The sequence below is a fragment of the Cystoisospora suis genome, assembly GCF_002600585.1.
Source record: "Cystoisospora suis strain Wien I chromosome Unknown contig_1573, whole genome shotgun sequence".
NCBI lineage: Eukaryota > Apicomplexa > Conoidasida > Eucoccidiorida > Sarcocystidae > Cystoisospora > Cystoisospora suis.
This window is the reverse complement of record NW_027154373.1, coordinates 1-17,642: the sequence shown is the minus strand read 5'-3', so window position 1 is coordinate 17,642 and position 17,642 is coordinate 1. Positions and strand designations below refer to the sequence as shown.

The following is a 17,642-nucleotide window of genomic DNA, read 5'->3' as shown; positions in this document are numbered from 1 at the left end:
GTCGCTCTCCACGAGCAGGCGCGCAGTTGCAATTCTTGAAGTGAATCTGCGCTCTGTCGCACGACCAGAAAAGGCTGAGTCTAAATTTTTCCGGACGAGGCACCACTACACCGGAAACGCGAATACACTGTTGCAGCCATACGACCTCTGATTCTGTAGGTTACACTCTGGATGGAAAGAGAAGGGTTAAGTGCAAGGCAGCTAGGCACTATGAAGGATTGGACTCACCGGGGAAGCTGGGACAAAAGCCGGATATTTTCACAGTCGGACAGTTAGTGCTCGTCATTTGACTCCGCGCACACGCAGGCTGTTGTGTGTGTTGTCCTCCGCGAGGCAACCCTGAGCGCTATTCGGGCGGCGCGCTCATGCCCGTGGGAGTGTTGTGATGTGCGAGGCGGGGCGGGTCGGGCAGCGGTGGGAGACGGCGGGGACAGAGCTGCTTTCTCTAGGTTACATCGAAGGCGGTTCAGCTGCTCGCGTCGGCAGGCGCAGCAACAACAGGAGGGTTCGCAGAGTACAACAGCCACTGACAGTACATGGATTGTGATGCGAAGCCGCCTTCACAGCCAGGAAAGCCGAGAGAAGAAACAAAGCTCTGGGAAGGGAGGAGCTACAGGGTGTGTCGCTGCAGTTGAAATCAGTTTGCCTTAGACGGCTTGACGTGGCAAATGTCAGAAGGGCCGCACAAAACCGCAGGCTTGGGACGTCCCCGCATAGACAAACCACAAACGGCCACAACTTCAACAGAATTCACAACACGAACGAATAGAGCTTGTCAAAAGTTCGAAACAACTTCAATCAGGAGCCTGCGGGGGACTGCGAGGTCCCCACCAGTGAAGGTCATGGCCGAGGGCTTCCTTCCACAGCAGTCCCGCAGGGAAAGTGGAGTCCTCGGTGTCTCGAAGTGAGGGGAGAGAGATTTCTGGCTGCACACGAGTCAGACGAACCACCTTGTGATGCACTCAGGCCCAGAGTTTCGGTTCCGCTGGCATGGTGGAGCTTGGCTTTGTGACGTATAATCTGTCCCCTTTCGATGCAAAACCTGCTGAAATCTGCAAAGGAGCAAAATTACGTAGAAGACCAGAGCTCCCAGGGAGCAGTAGAAGCTTGTGCTGACTGCGGCCAACGTATACAGAGCAGTCCTTGTGCCTTGTGACTCTGCACCATGTTCCTCCCGCCCTATGGGATTCCGGGGCACGGCAAGACCGCGGTCGGCAGGCCCTGCTTCTCCGTCAGGAATCCGAAAGAACCACAGAGCGCCCGGCACGCAAGCTGTCGCATATAACGGTTCATAACACAGCCTCACACCCCTGAGAAGATCCAAGAACTTTTGAGAGGACTCACTTACGGAAACTCCGCCGGTCGCAGGTTTTTGCTGTTCATCAACAACGAAGACCTGCTCTTGCGCCCACTCTGTATGCTGCGCGTGCAGGATCAAAGCACTAGTTCCAATAACAAAAAGAAGGCAGCCGAGGAAAATGTCCAGCAAGAGCACAGTCTTCAAACTCCACCTACAGACAGTCACGATTGGAAGCGAAGCATCAGTTACACGCTGCGAAGACATTTTCCGCAATTCCTGCTTGTTCAGGCTTCGCACACTTAGCTGACGAGACAGCACACGTGAAACGGACCTACGTGGCCGCTTTGGTACCAGCTGGTGCACAGGTCCGACTGGCTGCTCGGCAGCGTTCGTCGCCACTGTCTGCATGGGTGAGTGCCACCGATCGTGTGGCCGCTGGGACGAGGCCGGAACTGTTCTGCTACTGCGCGGGAACTTCTGTGGCGGAAGCGGTCGTAGACTCGATTGAGAGAAAGGAGGTGTCCATGGCCCCAGGGTAGGTCCTGGCAAACCTGCTCCGGAAGCAGGCGAGGGCTCGGGCCCACTGTTTGAGACCACGGCGTTATCATCCGCCTCCACCGAGAAAGACACTCCTCCCTGGCTCTCAAAAGCCTCCCTGGCTTGCTGGTGCTCTGTCGTCGCCTGTCTGCTCGGTTGACAACAGTGTGGCTCCTGAACGGGGGCCGGGCCGCTTGCCTGGCAGCGCTGCTGGAACGCCAGTAGAAGCTCACGTTCCTCCACCGTCTGCTCATGCAGAAAGAAAGTGCACACCATGGGCGGCTGCGCAGAAGTATCCATACTTTGGCCCGTGTCTCGTGCACTTCTGTCGTCCGCCCCTTCACCCGCAGCGAACGGAACCGCAGCTGCGTCGGTAACCCAGGCTGTGAAGTCAGAAGAAAGAAGTTGTTTCAAATCTGCGGGAAGAGGTCGCAGTGCACGATCACGGCCACGGACAGTGTCGCGGCAATGATTATGAGAAGGGGCCAACCTGAGTGAGGACTGCAGGGAGACCGCCTTCGAAGCGTGCGCTGCTCCTGGCAAATCATTTGGCGCTGCACACCACCGGGGTGCGGCCAGAGAGGGCATTGATAGAGGAACTGTAGGCCCTAACAACGTCCGGGAGCAAGAAGGGATCCCCTGAGCAGGAGCGGCCTCTCTGAGAAAGGAACCAGCCGCTCGGCCCTTTTCTATCTCTTCGTGCTGAAGACTCTGATACAGGAGGAGAGCTTCGAAGTGGACTTGCCACAGACGAAAATGCGGGACATCCGGCTGTAAAAAAACGAAACTCGCAGAGGGAATGACATTACCGTTCTGCTTCGGTAGCTTAGAGAGAGGCAAGTGTTTTGAAGGCTCTGCTTAGGTCAAATCAGGGGTTTTCCAACATGTGGACTAGAATGCGTCTGGCCGCACTAATAAGCACGCCACATACGGTCGAGCTGGCAGACTCGCCAACGGTGTTGCAGTACCAGGCAAGCTGGACAGCTTTGAGCCACAGGTTTCCAATGTGTTACCGACTGCAGGAGTCCTATGTAAACGGTGCTCACCTATCTACGGATGAGCAAGGCCGGTTGTAGGTTTGGGCCTGACATACTGGCGCAAGGCTGAAAAAATAGCACAGTGGATTTACACTGGTCCGTACCTTCACGGGACGAGTTTTTTCGACAGCAGGCTTCTCTTTAGACAAATCACAGCTTGGGAAAGTTTCGTCTGGCGTCCCTCGTTCCGTCGAACCCTCAGAAACCTGAGTGCTCGTCCCATCGGAGATTTCTCGCGTGTCGTCACCAATAGTTCGCTCGGCAATTTTTCCTGCTGAGCCGCTTGTCAACACTGATGGGAACTGCTTCAAAGCGACAGTGTCGACACCGCGCTGCTGTTGCCCTTTGCCCTCCTGTTCTCTTCGTGGCGACAGGCGCTGGCTCCCCTCCGAAGTGATTGGCGTGCTTTCCACGTCCTGGGTGGTTCTCAGATCCTGACACCTGAACCTGTTGCTGACACTTTGGGGACCGATGTTACCATCTAGATTTATCCGGTGCTTCATGTGTGCTTTCTGTCCGCTGAAGAGACCGTCTTGGCCCACTCGCTGCGAGGCGTACCAGCGGTGGATGCCTCTCTCCCGTAGCTCGACCAGTGCCTGGAGGACTGCAGCCGCGGCTTCGAAAGGTATCCCTGAAGGGTCCCCGGTCATTGCTACCAATGAACGTGAAGCTAACTTTTGCTTAGCTTCGGAAGAGCGATTATTCGATGACTGCCTCACGACGGACCGCGCCCGGTTACACGCGCACGGACTCATCTGGACACCACGCCTATCTACGCTTTGGTTTCCAAGTCCATGTGTCTCCGTCTCTGCACGTGGCTGTACAAAGTCCTTGGTATTCCTTTCAGAAAGGCATTGTGAACCGCCATCTAGCACAGAGAACCGCTTCCCAAGGCCACCGTACGAGACCTCCGGAAGTCCGTGTGGGCGCACTGATCGTGCGGCCAACGCTGCACAGGCGTCGCCCCCGACAATGGCAGCCGCGATGACGGCTGCCCTGTAGCTCGTTGCCCAGTATCCGGCTCGGGTCGTAGCCCACCCGGTCTTCGCGCTGGCTGTGCTTGAAAATGCACGCCTCTTCGGACTCTGCACCTTCTCCGGAGATCCACTCGAAAAACTCGTTCGCTGGGTAGACCGCCGTGCTGTCCTCGCTCGGGCTCGTGCGCCCTGTTGACCTCGTTCTGTGTGCTCCGCGGCAGTGCTTCTTCGGTAGTTCGCTGTCATAACGTCTTCTTTCTTTCGTGCGCTGACCGGCTTTGTTGCTGTGCCGACCGAGCTTCCGCCTGGGTTAGGCCTCATTAAGGAAGGCAGGGGGTGGAGGAAAATTGAGACACACCCACCTGCGGGATTGAGATAGGAAGGCACCGGTTGTCTGGCTGCCGCTTTCTTAACACCACAATGCACCTCTTCCAGTGTAGAGGCTACTTTTCTGTCTGTCTTGACTACAGCAGCGCTTGGACGCAGCTCTCGAGGAGAAAGTTCCGAAGTCCGCCGGCACCGGCAAGCACCTCCCAGCCCGGCGGTTACTGTGACCTCGCCGTCACACACCTGCCCCTTAGCAGCAGACGTTGCAGAGCTGCTCAGATCATTATCCGATGGGGATACCACCCGCAGGCGAGCTTCTGTATTTTCGACAGCTGCTCTTCTCTCGCTTTTGACGATGGCTCCGGATCCGGACCGAAAGGCTTCTACCTGCGAAGTCGGAATGTGAAACGGAGACCCCGGAAACAATCCCCGGCCAAAGCTCACGCAGCCGCGTCGGTTTTCAGGGTCACTTGAGGGAGTCGCTCCGGACAGTAGGTGCGGACAGTTTTGTTTCCTCCAAAGGCTCGTCGAAGCCGAGGTGTGAGCTCTCGCTAAAACAGGACCTGCTCTGTCGGAGTCGTCGCTTGCTAACTCACTGTTCCGTTGGCAACTCTGAGTGCACGTGCGAGGATGGGCTGCCATGGCGTTCTTGTAAGGTTTGACTAACGTGTCTGACTGGTGAGGTGGAACCGTCTTCCGTGCCAGAGACGAGCTTGCGCCAAGGTGTGCTTGTTTCTCGGAGGCACTTCTGGATTGCCTACCAGCATGCTCTCTAAGGTTTGTGGAAGAGACAGGACGCGCGCCAGCAAACTCCTTCTCGATCCTGCTGTCCTTGGAAGTTGCTGGAGGCAGCCCTGAGGCGTAGCCAATACCAGAACCATACCCTGTTCTGAAGCTGACCGGCTGGCCAGTGGCACTCGGTCCCCCTGCCTCTTCTGAGAAACGCTTTGGCCCCTTGCAATGCCCGTGCTGCGCTGTTCTGTTCCGCACCACATCCATCCGACGTGCATTGGCAATCTCTCCACAGTCGAAGTTGTCAGGGTAGTGCGGGGCCTCGGGTGTAGTGTCTGTAGATCTGAGAAGCCTCCTTTGGTTGGCACCATTCCCCCGGCCATTCCCCTCCCCGCATCGATCCGACATGCGCGGCCCATCCTTAGCCAGGCGCAAGAGACGCCGGGGCAGCTGAGTGGCGACACGGGTTTGCTCACTGGATCCGATAGATTCAGGGCTGGCCAGACTCCTGAGTCCAAGTAGAGTCCCGAATGTTGTGATATGCATATAGAGGCGGGTGGCGCACGCAGCCATAAGGGCAAGCTTTGTGACAAACACACCAAAAAATGTAAGCATAATCCATAGCGCCAGTACAAAGGCACTCACACAGGCAGCAGCGGCCACCTGTAAAATCATCACCGGCAAGCCGCAGAAGAAGAAAAGGAGCCAAACGGTGCCAGTAAAGAGCAGCTGCAAGATCTTTCGGTGCAGCTCCGCACGCCGGTGGTTCCCTAGGAGAGTGCCATGGTAGGCAGCACGCGTCCAAGCCACTCGGGCAGCGGCCTGGCGCAATTTTTCGAAGACCCGGAGCACCTGGAACTTCCGCCGAGACTGGTGAAGAACTCTCTGGCTGTAGAGAGTCAGCTGGCTACCCATTCGCGAAAGAGATTCAGGTCTGTCTCGCAGGGACGATGCGCCTGTCTGCCAGAAAGTGGTAGGTTGGCTGGCAGCTTGGCCACCGTCCCAGAGGGCCACTTGTCCCAAAGGTGACTGAACATATTCCCTACGGGTACATCCGCTGGGCATGCGCGTCACTCTTTTGGCCTCCGCCTTGCGAGCGGCCGGAGTACAAGTGCCCGACTGAGACTGAGCTTCCAAAAGGAGAGAACTCCCCTCCGTAGGAGGGTATCCGCTAAAATCGTGAGAAAAAAAACAAACCTGTCTGAGAGTCCACACGAAAACGAGGCGTAAGAGGCGACGGAGATGAGGCGATAGAAGAAGTACGAAGCACGCTGCAGGCGCCATTAACGAGATAGTCGAAATTGAGGTGAGTGAATCTACGACCCTCTGCTTGACAGAGAGGTGTCTAGCGGCGCCCCGTGTCTCGACTGAAAGCGGTGCCCCCAGCCTCGCATTCATCATAGACGATCGGCCCAAGTAATCAAAGATGCTGAGTGCAACGGTGCCCAAGGTGAGCAGTATTTGTCCCCCACGAGTGGCAGCCAACCAAAAAACCTCTCTCGTTTTAGTCTGGTCACGCGACTGGCTCGGCTGACTTTCTGTGATCGCATCGAACACGTCTCCCAGGTCTTCTTCCTCCACCTGGCAAAAGCTTTCAAACTGGCTTGGGCCCCAAGTTTTGACGGTAAACCTCTCCGATCTCGACTGGGCGCTCGTACATGCTGCAGACGATGTCCGATCCCCCCGGCGGGGCTTGCGGCTCTTTCTGTCTTTAGTAGGCTCGACCCACGGCACCACCTCGAAAAGAGTGCCCTGTCCCGGGGCCTCATTTGAATGCCTCAGAATGCCTTCTTTCCAAACGGTGCTCTTCACACACGAGCTGCCAAAATCTGTTGCCTCCCGGATCGGCTCCGGATAGCCCGTGTTGAGTCCTGGTAATGAATGCAGGCCAAGGTTCTCGAGTTGCGCCTCATCTACAGTACACATGCAAACCGCAAAGCTGTCAGAGCGTGTACTGCCCAGACCGATGTGTCTTATGAATCAATGCAGCTGAGAAGCTGCAGAGAATCATAAGCAGCTTCCTTCCCGTCGACTTACAAACAGGATAATGCGCCTGTCTTTGGAAAAACGGGTGCGTCAACCGAGTGCACGAGCGGACAGAAGCCTCAGCACACCATCGAAATACAGCGAAAGCGATCAGAGGTCACTGCATTACTGGCTTGACAACGCAAGTCTGCTTGTGTTACAAAGCAGACACAGCACAAGAGGCGGTATATCAGAGCTGCTAACTTAGGTGTGTTCCTTCACCCTGCTCATCCGAATGGCAGTGCAACTCCGTTCAACATGCGACCGCGTGGCTGCCGGAAGGTGAGAAGAAGCCCACAGACGCAAGCGATTACTATACAGCACGGGTAGGGTTTGCTTTGCTATCCCGCGCAGGTTCATCGCAGACGTTACAGTAGCGTACCTTCGAGCAGTCTGCATAGATCAGCATGCCCGTACATTCCTGCAACGTCAAGGGGTGTTAGCGAGCGCTGCAAACGAAGATACAGAAAATGAGAGCCAGGACAACTCTAGGAGAAATTTCTGTTCCTTCTAGCTGTGAGTAGACTGACGCGGTGCGTCGTACGAGAAGTGCGCGAACAAGCAACTCTGTTGATGCCACTAGGTTCGACCGCATTAAGGTGAATGTCTGGTGAAGACAGCCACTCGAGCGCAGGGTCTGTACAAACAACGCCCGTGTCGTCTCGCGTTCGAGAGCTTCTTGGTGTAGCGCCCGCAGAAAGGTAGACCGTCGAGTGTCCCTCGTGCAGTTCAAAGGAAGGACCGGCTGCTGCTTACGAAGTCTTTAGCTGTCGGCGAAGCGCCAGCTGCGATAAGCATTTTCGCCATCTCCCAGTCGCCTCGCATGCAAGCCCAATGCAAGGCGGTCCAGCCTCCCGCGTCAACTGCCTGCAGGGCTCGCAGGCCGCACCGCGCAAGAAGCCACCGGGAGACCCGGAGCTGTCCGCCCTCTACTGCACAGTGAAGCGGGGGCCGCAGTCCCCACCCCGTGAACGTGAACGGATCTGTGTGGCGCGCCTTTTGTCCTCCAACGGGAGGCAAGTATGGTGACGGAGCCACGCCCGCAGTGCCATCTTCACTGGTGTCTTCAGTCAGACTGGGCACAGTGCAGAAAGGCATCGTGACGCTGTGCTCAGTCGCACACGATATTCGGTCCGGAGATGAATCAGATGTTAACAGAGAGTCCAAATGCTGGAGCAGAGAAAGTGATCCGCGGAGAGCAAGGTGGTGGATGACAGTGTTGTTACTCTGCACACATTGTAGCCACACGCGGGAGAGTTACTTAGCGATGAGTGGAGTTCTGTGTTCCCCGGGGACGTTGTAGGTTTCTCTTTTATCACTACTTACCGTAGCTGAGGGTGAACTAGCTCTGATCATATTCACATTTCTTAAGTACTGGCTTGATACGGAAGCACTTAGTGCGGACAATACAATGGTCATGAGTAAAACGACCGACCTAGCCCCAGGTGCGCAGACTCCTTCTAAGGAGGGTGCATAAGCTTCTTCTGGGCGGCATATAGTACGGGATGGACCTCCGGTCTCTCCTTAGAGGGAGTCTGTGCACCTAGTGCTAGCTCTATTGTTATACTCATGACCATTCTACTGTATACATCAAGTGTCCTCGTATCAAGCCAATGAGCACCCGCAGTGACATTACACGGTGCATACTGGACTGTGACTGAGTTTTGTCTTGCGTTGTTTTCATGTGCTCTCCCCACCAAAACTCCTAAACATCTTTGCAAAGAGCTGCCGCGGGGGTAGCAGCACATTCGGGCTCACTTTTGCAGGGCCTTGTTCAACCGGGATACTGCGCAGCCTGCTTCACCGAGCGAGAAGTGTGAGATGCGAGTCATCTCTTGGTATAGCACCTACGAGGGATGACACCTACGAGTGCTTACCCAGTCAGGGGCCAGGACATCACAACCCGCGCGAACAAGCCTTGCAATGACCTGCTCCTCCTGGTCCTCTCCCCCAGCTTCCTCATTCCGTTGAAGCCAAGGAATCCCAAGTCTGCGCGTTGCACTCACAGACAAGTGCAATCCCTGCACTACTTCAGAGCAGCGACAACCAGCGTGGAAAAGAGAGGGCGTGCTGCTACCACGAGCCTAGCCGCACTGCGCGGACGTTGCTGCAGTACCGCCTCTCTGTGCTGGCTGTATTCCCTCGGTTTTAGAGGCTTACGCAGCAGTCATCAGACACGTCCATCCTCGCGTCGCCTCCCGGATGTTCAGCACTGCCCCGGCCTGCGTACAGTACAGCAGAGTCGATTGCGAAACCTCACTTTTGTGGGGTGATTCAAACTGAGCTCCCTCGTTGGACCTACTGCGGTCGAACAAGGCAGCTTCTCAAAAGCGTGCAGTAGAAATTCAGGATATGCGTGATCGGTTCTTCCCAGCCACACGGGCACAGCACGTGGCTGCCCGCCGAGTGTACATCATCTCAGCTGCATTTCGTTCCGACTGGGCAGGTGGAAAACTCAGAGGCCATCAAAGCAAAACGCACACCAGAATTTGTGAAGTTCGCCGGTTGCGATTCTACGCAGAGCTATCAGCCCGCCACAGAGTAAGTAGTCAGCAATAATGCAACTGTTGCAAAGGGAGATAAGCGCAGCACCGTCCGTGACTGGCCAACCTTGCATCCTCAGTATGCTCCAATGTACACCTGTTCACCGCAGCATGGCGAATGAAATGACTCGGGGGGGTCTCCAGCGTTGTTTCCATGTTGAACGACAAGGCTTCAGAGCGACGATTCCAGACAATCGCTGGTAAATTTGCGAGGTTGCTGTAGCAATTACTGAAAGAGTGGGCGTCCCTGCCGTATAGTGGTCAGACTCGACTACATGGGTAGCAACCTTGGACACACTCCGAACCTCGAAATACACTTGCACTGCTCAGGCCTCTGCTTTTCAAAAAACACCTGCGACTCGCCCATAGTGGCCCACGAACAAAATGAGGCGACGGGTGCATTCAGGCGAATACCTATTCACTTCAGCCTGGGAAAGGGAGGAACTGCCCAATTCTCTCGCACACCAAACGATGATACAAGAGCTGACAAACCGGCTTGCTATTACCTCTATAAGAATGCTGAGAACAGCCGTCTGCCGGTGATGACAGCAAAGATGTAAGGGGGATTCTGCCGCGTTGCAAAGGGAGATTTCTCCATCTCTGAGGATATGCAGGCCATCGACAGCGGCGCCGCTTCGGAGAGCAAGAACCGCCGCGGCGGCATCTCCCGTGCAACAGGCGTGAAGCAAATCCTCCGTCGAAGCGGCACGCGCCATCACAGTCTGCTGTGCCCGTCTTGATGCCGTCCCCTACAGCCTTGTCTTCAAAGACAGTGTGTCAAGCGGGAGGGAACACGAAGGAGCTGTCACCCGTGTACAGCGTCCCTCCCACCTTGGCTCAATTCCCGCAGCGCTCAATGCCCAAAACATTGAAGTAGCGGGCGTACTGACTGTGATGTTCAAGACAGTCAGCAGCAACCAAGGGCCTGTAAATTAGTTTTCTTTGAGGCAGACTGTAAAAATGCAGCAGGCGACTCCGAAAGACAGTGATCGAAGAACGGTCGCGATCACGGCGGACTTCCTCCGTTGAGGCAACAGCGGGCCCGCTCTCCGGCTCGTTGGTGAGGGGGGGACACGACGCAAGCGATGAGAGGGGCGGGTTCTCGTCAAAGACAGGTCACGCGGCTTCTGAAACAGTTGTCTACGTGAATCAGTTCGACGCATGAATAAACTCGGGCTACAGTAGACAGGCCTTCCGACAGAATCAGTCGCCGGGGTTGTGTGTGACTTGTCCGTCTTGACAGCCGGTGACACGCCTAGCTAGCCAGAAGCACGGGTGCTCTACAGCGCCGTTGATGGCCCGCGGAGGCGATGCTGGGCAGGGGACAGCGTTTTGAAGCGTGCCAGCACGAGTGCTGACCACAAAGGCGGAGTGTGGCTTAACGCAGGGACGAGCTTTGTCAAGAGGGATATCGAGTTTTCCTTTAGGTACTCCGTTTTCCTTGAGGAAGCCTGAAACCTGAATGAAGTGAGCGGCCCCCGGCCGCAGAGGGGAAGAACCCCCTGTGTACGTGTGCGGTTCAGTCTGCGCAGACCTCCGTCCGTCAATAGAAAATCACGTCAGCTCCGACTGCTGGCCAGTCGTCGCGAGGCAATTCACTTCTTCCTCGCACCACACAAGTCAACTGGCACCGACTAGCCGCCAACGCGCCCCCCACACACACAGGACGACGTCAATCACTGAAACTGCATTCGTCGCCGAGTAAGCGAGTCTGCGGAGGAAGTTCGGTGACCGGCGCTATTCCCAGCGCCGCCAGGTGGCAGTCTAGAGGAGAGGTAGGCAGCAATGTACAGTACCCACGGGTGCCGGCAACGGGAGCTCCCCGTACTACTACGGCGCCTCTTTTGTCCCTCGACTGCTTCGGCTGATTCACTTCGCAGCCAGCTGCACACTGCCCAGCAACCCCGCCTTCGACTACTAAATCAGGTATACCGCTTGAAGAGTACGCAGGGGCCGTAGGTGCGTCCGCCCTCTCAAAATGACCAAGCTGGTTTACCGGGCAGGGCGTTCTGTTGCTCCCGCAGCCCCACAACCGCAGTTTGGCGAAGCAGTGGTCGTTCGCAGTAATCAGGACGGAGGGAACGCAGGCGGTATCCCCCTGTCCCGTAGAACGCAGAAACGAAACCGGCCGTGCCTGTACGCCGACCTGCTCCTTGCTCACACACCAGTTTCCCGGGCCACAGAACGGTTTGTAGCCACCCAATCGTACTGACAGTGGCCACCGCACTACGGTATCACGCATACTACGATGTGTGGCTCACTTGTTCTCCAAGAGTGAGTGCGTTGCGGGGCGCTACCTTATGACGACGACGACACACTGGGAAACTTGGCTACACCATGCGCAACTGGAAGGGCCTTAACGGCCAGGCCTTTCTTCACAAGGCAGCTGGGTTCTAGGGACGTCGAACGCTCTCATCGTGCGACCTCCTGTCCCGCCGGCGAGCACGTACGTGAGTCTGGGCACACGCTGGATCAGTCCACGTCCCCGTCTGCCCTGAGAATGGCTAAGTGCGCGCGGCAAAAACAAGTACTAGTGCTAGGACCGGACAAAAAGCCGACACACCCGCCACACTCGAATTCGTGGGCCTCTGCGCTCCTAGGCCCTGCTTGGACGAAACTGTGTCACCGTCACCGCACGCACCCTTCGAATCAGAACGGCCCATGAAGCGACATGCAGCTGGCCATCCTTCAAAGTGGCCTCTGGACGCGGTAGCCCAGGGCCTGGGCACCCGCACTTCCGACAACAGTGCAGCACTCGCTGTCTCGTGCTTCATTCGAGGAACTCTACATATGTTACTTCCATGAGCTGACAGGCTGCATCGCCTTGGCCGGCTTCCAGGCTGTCTTGATCGGAAAGCGCTGCGATTTCTTTACCAATCTTATCTTTATGTATAAGAGAACGAATGCCGTGTATACCCTTATTTCCAATTTTTGCGGCTACCAGCAGCAAGCCAGTAACCAGAGAAACGGTGAAAGCCAGCTGTCCCGCCGCGAACAGAAGAGCACCATACCCTGCTGGGGAATACTTCTGACGATGATGTATCACTTTCGCGAGGCTCGAGAGTGTCACCAGCCTCATCATGTGCTCAGTCGAAGGCAGGTAATCGCTCTCAACTTGAACTGGGACGCTGCCCCGTGGGAGCACTTGAGTAAGCATTGCGTGCGTTCTCCTCGGGTACCGCGCCATAGTTGCAGCTCCTCCAACTGCACCAAGATAGCCGATACCTCCACTAACGAGCAGTCGCAACAGATGTCTACTCAACGCCCTGCTTCTGCCGCGATATTGACTGTCGGAAGCTGCCTTGTTCTCTGATCGCATAGAAAGGCCAAACGTGACGCGACAGCGGACATATTCGATGATGCACAGGCGAAAAGATCACGTGTGACAAACCGTACAACCCCCCCCAGACGCAATGGCTATTTGCGTATGCTGCATAAGCTCTACCAACGTCCGTTCCGAAAAATGCCCGCCTAAGAAACAAGTGCGGTTCTTCTTATGCCCCACCGCTGCTGGAGTGTCACTACCGTTCTGCAGGTTTAGACTGGCCGCCTGCCTCTAGCAAAATCAGCTGAACACGCCTCCCCTCCCCCCTGGCCCTGAACAGCCTCCACTACAAACCTGAAGACCCGCACGGGTAACACTTACACCAGTCGACACCCAAGTCTACGTTGTAATGTGTACGCGGCTAGGTTCAACGCGGGTGGGACCCGATCCGTATGGTCTGGCGTGACTATATGATAGACGTTTCTGTCGTAGGGACGACAGAAGACAGCTTACTGAGAGATCGCAGTACAGGCTCAAGCAAAGAGCATCTTAGTTGTAGTTGAGAGGCGCGTCTTATTCCCTCGGGCTTTCCAGTTCCGTCAGCTGGCAGCAGCACGCACGTCTTATCCGCTTTGAGTAGTGTCCGCAGCTGATTGAGCAACACACCCAGTTGTCCCGCAGATGGGACCACGGAAACGCCGCGTACCTCACCAAGGACGACACGCTCAGTCCGCCTACTGTCCGGGTAAATTGTACTTCTTTCAGTTTTTGCACCTGCGGTGTCCGTGCGGTGTCCGAGCATTGCCTCTGCGGTGTCTGCAACCGGTGAGGAAGACGAGGATCTAAAAAACTCGTTCCTTTGCTTTGCTGCAAACAGTTCGCGTTCTTCCGTTACGGACATCGGGCTGGATCGTTCAGGTCTATCTAACACAGGAACTGGAGCGATTCCGTTTACTCCTGACGTAAGCGGACCATCCTTCTGTCCGCTCGAACGGAATCTCTCCTCCGTGCCTGAATGTTCGTGCCCGGGTCCCCTCCCCCTAGAGAGGCGAATGCATAACACTAGCCGGTGAGTTGCTGAGCCATCGCTCGCCCTCGACAAGAAGAACGCGACTTCGCGGACTGTGAGAGGGCCGGACAGCGGTGACGCGCCGTCCGGCTCAGAGTCCGTGGCGGCTGACGCTGTATTCCCCATGATGTCAGTCGTAGCAGGATTAATGGCCTCCTCAGCCCTTGCAGCTGACTTGTTGTCTTCGCCTAAACTTATACGTTGTGCTGTGTCCGAAACAGATCGATGCTGGCGCTTGCTTTCCCCGGTGTTCTCCGCTCGCCCATTCTGCTGTCCCGCGAGGTGGGGAAGAGTCGCCTCAAAAACTGAGTTCGAAACGAAATACAACAGCATCCGTGCGGTAGCTCACATCATTACTGCCGATGTGTGCTCGTGGCTTGATGGCATCGCTTCCATGAGACAGTGTGCGTGGTCGCACGGCGGTTTACCCGCTACTGGAGTATACTGACGGCATACACGGTACTCTGCACGGCCGTTCTGGACTCACGGCAACAACAAACACATTCCACAAGCGAAGAAGTGGCCAGGAAACGAGTCGTCTCCACTATGTGTCTTGAGACTTCCTCCGTGTAACTCCAGCTGCGAGGACAGGGACTGTGTCCAGGAGGCCTCCTGCCAGCCCTGTAGGTACTCACGTAATATACACAGTCATTCAAAGGAGACTTCGAATCGACCACGAAGAAAATGTCCAGCGTCTGACCCCTGAAGTGCCAGCCTCTCTTCGGAGAAAAATTTTGGCGGTGCCGAATCGTCGCTTTCCCGAGCTGCTCAACATGCAGTAGTCAAAAATGACTTCCGTTAGCGCACTTACTTTGTGGAATGTCTTGCAGTGGGGGAAAAACCTTGACACGCTGTCCAGGGGCCAGGCACGCCAGAATTACTGACTTTCCCGGTGACAGAATGACGAGTGGCGACGTTTGTCTTTCTCCGCGATCATCTGCCTCAGAAGGTTGCTCTCCTAAAGCAGCACCATCAACGGCACCTATTGCAAGCACGTACTCTCCACTCTTCTCGTCCTCCGACGCACCGGGCTCACTCTCTGAGGCCCGTCCGTTCGATGCCAACTTGGCTTTCGTAGTTCCACCACCCTGTGACAGAAAAACTGCTCTCTTCGGCTCGCCCTCCTCGATGGTCGACACCGTAACTGAGATATACTCTCCTCCTGTAAACCGGAAAAGAATGGAAACGCACCCTAGATAGTCTCTTCTTGGAGCGATAGTTTGTCAGAGGAGCCGCCGGCTGTATCAGACAAGAAGAAAACCCAGATCCAAAAACCTAGCTTCACTCCGCTCTCCGCGAGCACGATCTCCGTCCGGCAGAGAGATCACTATATAACTCTAGAAGCCGTGCCGCATGCTACGTAAACTGCATTGCTGGTTCTGGATTTGCGACTTAGTCTGGCGGACGCATCTGTACCTTTCGAGGAGCCAACAATACTCAGTAGAGCGCAGAACCCCTGTGAACGTACCTTGCTGGCATTCTGTGTCCGGCTGCTTGTCCTGTGAACCCGAGGACGAAGACGACGTAAAGCTCAGGCGCCCCTTAGCTTCTCTGAGGCGGACCACTCCTGTAAGGTCCGGCACTCCCGCCCTCCTCAACTGACGATCCCACCCACTCGGCACTCCACTTGTGCCTCCGGAGAGCGAAAGGTGAAATGAGTTTGGTACTCCTGTCGTGGACGCCTCTGGTTCAGCACCTGCAACCCGAACAACGTCTCTGACAGAGTTCGGTCTTCTCACCACTAGGAGCCGCCTGCAGATCTTCGGGTCCTTCGAGTGGCTTCCGCGGCGCGGTGTCACGCCAAGTGAATTAGCTCCCCCGTGCACGCTTTGTGCGCTACTCCGGCCCTGCACTACAGTGACATGCGTCTGACTGTTCGGTTGTGTTGGAAACCCTGGACTGTCGAGTGTACTACCGAAACACGAAAAAAAAATTGCATGGAGACACATGGCTGATATCACAGCCACGGCCCAACTCGACGGCCTCATGCTGGCGTCGGGGACGGGGACGACTGCTATCCACACTAAAAAGCCGTCTGCCCGGTACTCCCCTTCACGTCCGGCCCGAAGCGGATTTGAACGACAGCGGAATCTCTAGTGGAAGCAGCAGAAATCCAACGGCTCCATCACCGGCCTGGGGGTCGTGCACGCTCTAATTTGTACGGCTATGTGTTGTCACGATCTACAGTCTTAACAAGCACAAAGCTACGCTGGAAGGCGAGGCACAGCCACACCCTCCCCAGCGCCGTCAGAGGTTCGCCCGACAAGGCTGCAGTTCGGGGTCTCAGTCCGAAGAGACTTGCCGCGCACACTCCGTCGCTGGCTTGTGTACCACATCAGAAGGAGCTTGTAGAAAGAAAAAACCCTTCTCAGCCAACACACGCGACAACGCAGCCGACGGGAAAAGAACCAGTCAGGGCACGGGGTCGAAGTGAGATGGAGACACGGGGAGCCGTTTCCGCGTCTCAGTTCTTCAGCAAGGACGTCCAGCAGCAGGACCCGCACGTTGAGACGCGTGCGCTCTCCGCTGCCGCGGCAACACGTTCGCGGTTCTGTGTCTTCTCATCACGTACCCAATACTTCGTCCAAGTCAGAATACGCTGGACAACGAGGAGGCTCTATACTTCTCGTGGCGGTGGAAACGACTGAATCGGAAGGCGGATTATCTTCAGGGCCGGGGCTAGAACAGGCTCGCCCCCGCCCTTGGACAGCGGTGGTAGAAGGAAGAGTAGGAGCACCAGAGTGTCGCAGTGTGTGAGGAGTTGAATCAGGCCTTAAGCTGGTGCGTTCGCTGTAGAGTCTGGCAAACTGAGGAGTTCAGAGGGCCACGGAGAAGGCGGTCCCAGCAGGGAAGAGGTGTGAAGGCTGTGGTTGCTTTGTGTCTCGAAACGTGGTGCAGATGACATCATAGAGACAAGACAAATCCGTTTTATTGCTGCAAGCGTGCGCAGCGACTTGTTTGGGGTCCAGAGCAAGCCCCATGAGGAATTAGAGAGTCAAGTAAGAGCTGTAGCTTGTAGATACTGAACGCCGGTGCTGTCAGCGAGCTACGTTGCTTGGAACTTTTTGCCGAGTGGGCGCTGAGACAAACCTGAAACTATGCTGGTGGCGAGAAGAAAGTGCGTCCCGGGGAGGGGGATACTTCATTGTGACGTCTGCCTGAAACGCACCTCATCGGACAGTTGCGCCGGAAGGCACAAACTGCATAGCGGTCACGTGTGTGTCTCGCTCCGTTGAGGCCGTGGGGTGAACTCTACCGCGGACAGGGTGTGAGCCGCACCACTTGTAGGGAACTGAGACAAAGTGAGTGCACGTCTTCAAGGAGGTGACCTAGGGTACCGGCGGCAGCAGCGCCCCAGGGGCGAACACGGCTGCGTGCTGGATCGAAACTCCTGGCATGTTGAGGGGGTTTGTGAAGCAACGGGGTGGAGCCGTCGTGAGTGGAGAGGCAACAGACACGCACACGTGGTTCCGACGATTGCTGGAGAAATACATCGCCTGCGGAACCGTTTTGTCAGGGCACTGCCTCCGTAATGCTTCAGGGGGAGTAGAGAAGCCGGTTCGGGGTTGGCGGAGAAGCAGATGTTCCTGGCTCAGTGGCATACACTTGCAGCGTTGTGGGGGGGTAGGAGACTTTTACCGACACGCTGCACGTGCATTTCCCAATGAGCGGACTGCCGCAGGGACGAAGTGTCTTTCTTATTCAAATCGACTGGGACTGCGCTGTCGTGCTGTCCTTCGCGAAGTATCCTGGTGTCCAGTACAATGGATGCCGCAATATCTCAGCAAGTTTATATCTGCCCTGTCACCTGATATGCCGGGCAACACAAT

The 17,642-nt window shown here is 56.1% G+C and overlaps 2 protein-coding genes across 2 annotated transcripts; both read right to left on the bottom strand.

Moving 5' to 3' along the window:
• Positions 1-616: 616 nt before the first annotated feature.
• CSUI_003504 (putative protein s-acyltransferase 23) lies at positions 617-10,652 on the bottom strand. Its single transcript, XM_068063701.1, has 7 exons — positions 9,985-10,652; positions 9,096-9,157; positions 8,813-8,924; positions 7,692-8,162; positions 7,318-7,384; positions 2,979-6,823; positions 617-2,608 (listed from the first exon to the last, which is right to left on the bottom strand). The coding sequence occupies exons 1-7, from the start codon at positions 10,192-10,194 to the stop codon at positions 938-940; spliced, it is 6,438 nt and encodes a 2,145-aa protein (XP_067924324.1). The 5' UTR covers positions 10,195-10,652; the 3' UTR covers positions 617-937.
• A 2,557-nt stretch (positions 10,653-13,209) lies between these two features.
• CSUI_003503 (uncharacterized protein) lies at positions 13,210-15,506 on the bottom strand (the record flags this gene model as incomplete). Its single annotated transcript, XM_068063700.1, has 3 exons — positions 13,210-14,117; positions 14,624-14,974; positions 15,281-15,506. Coding segments are annotated over 3 exons (1,485 nt in total), but the record flags the coding sequence as incomplete, so codon positions are not given.
• Between the last annotated feature and the right edge of the window lie 2,136 nt (positions 15,507-17,642).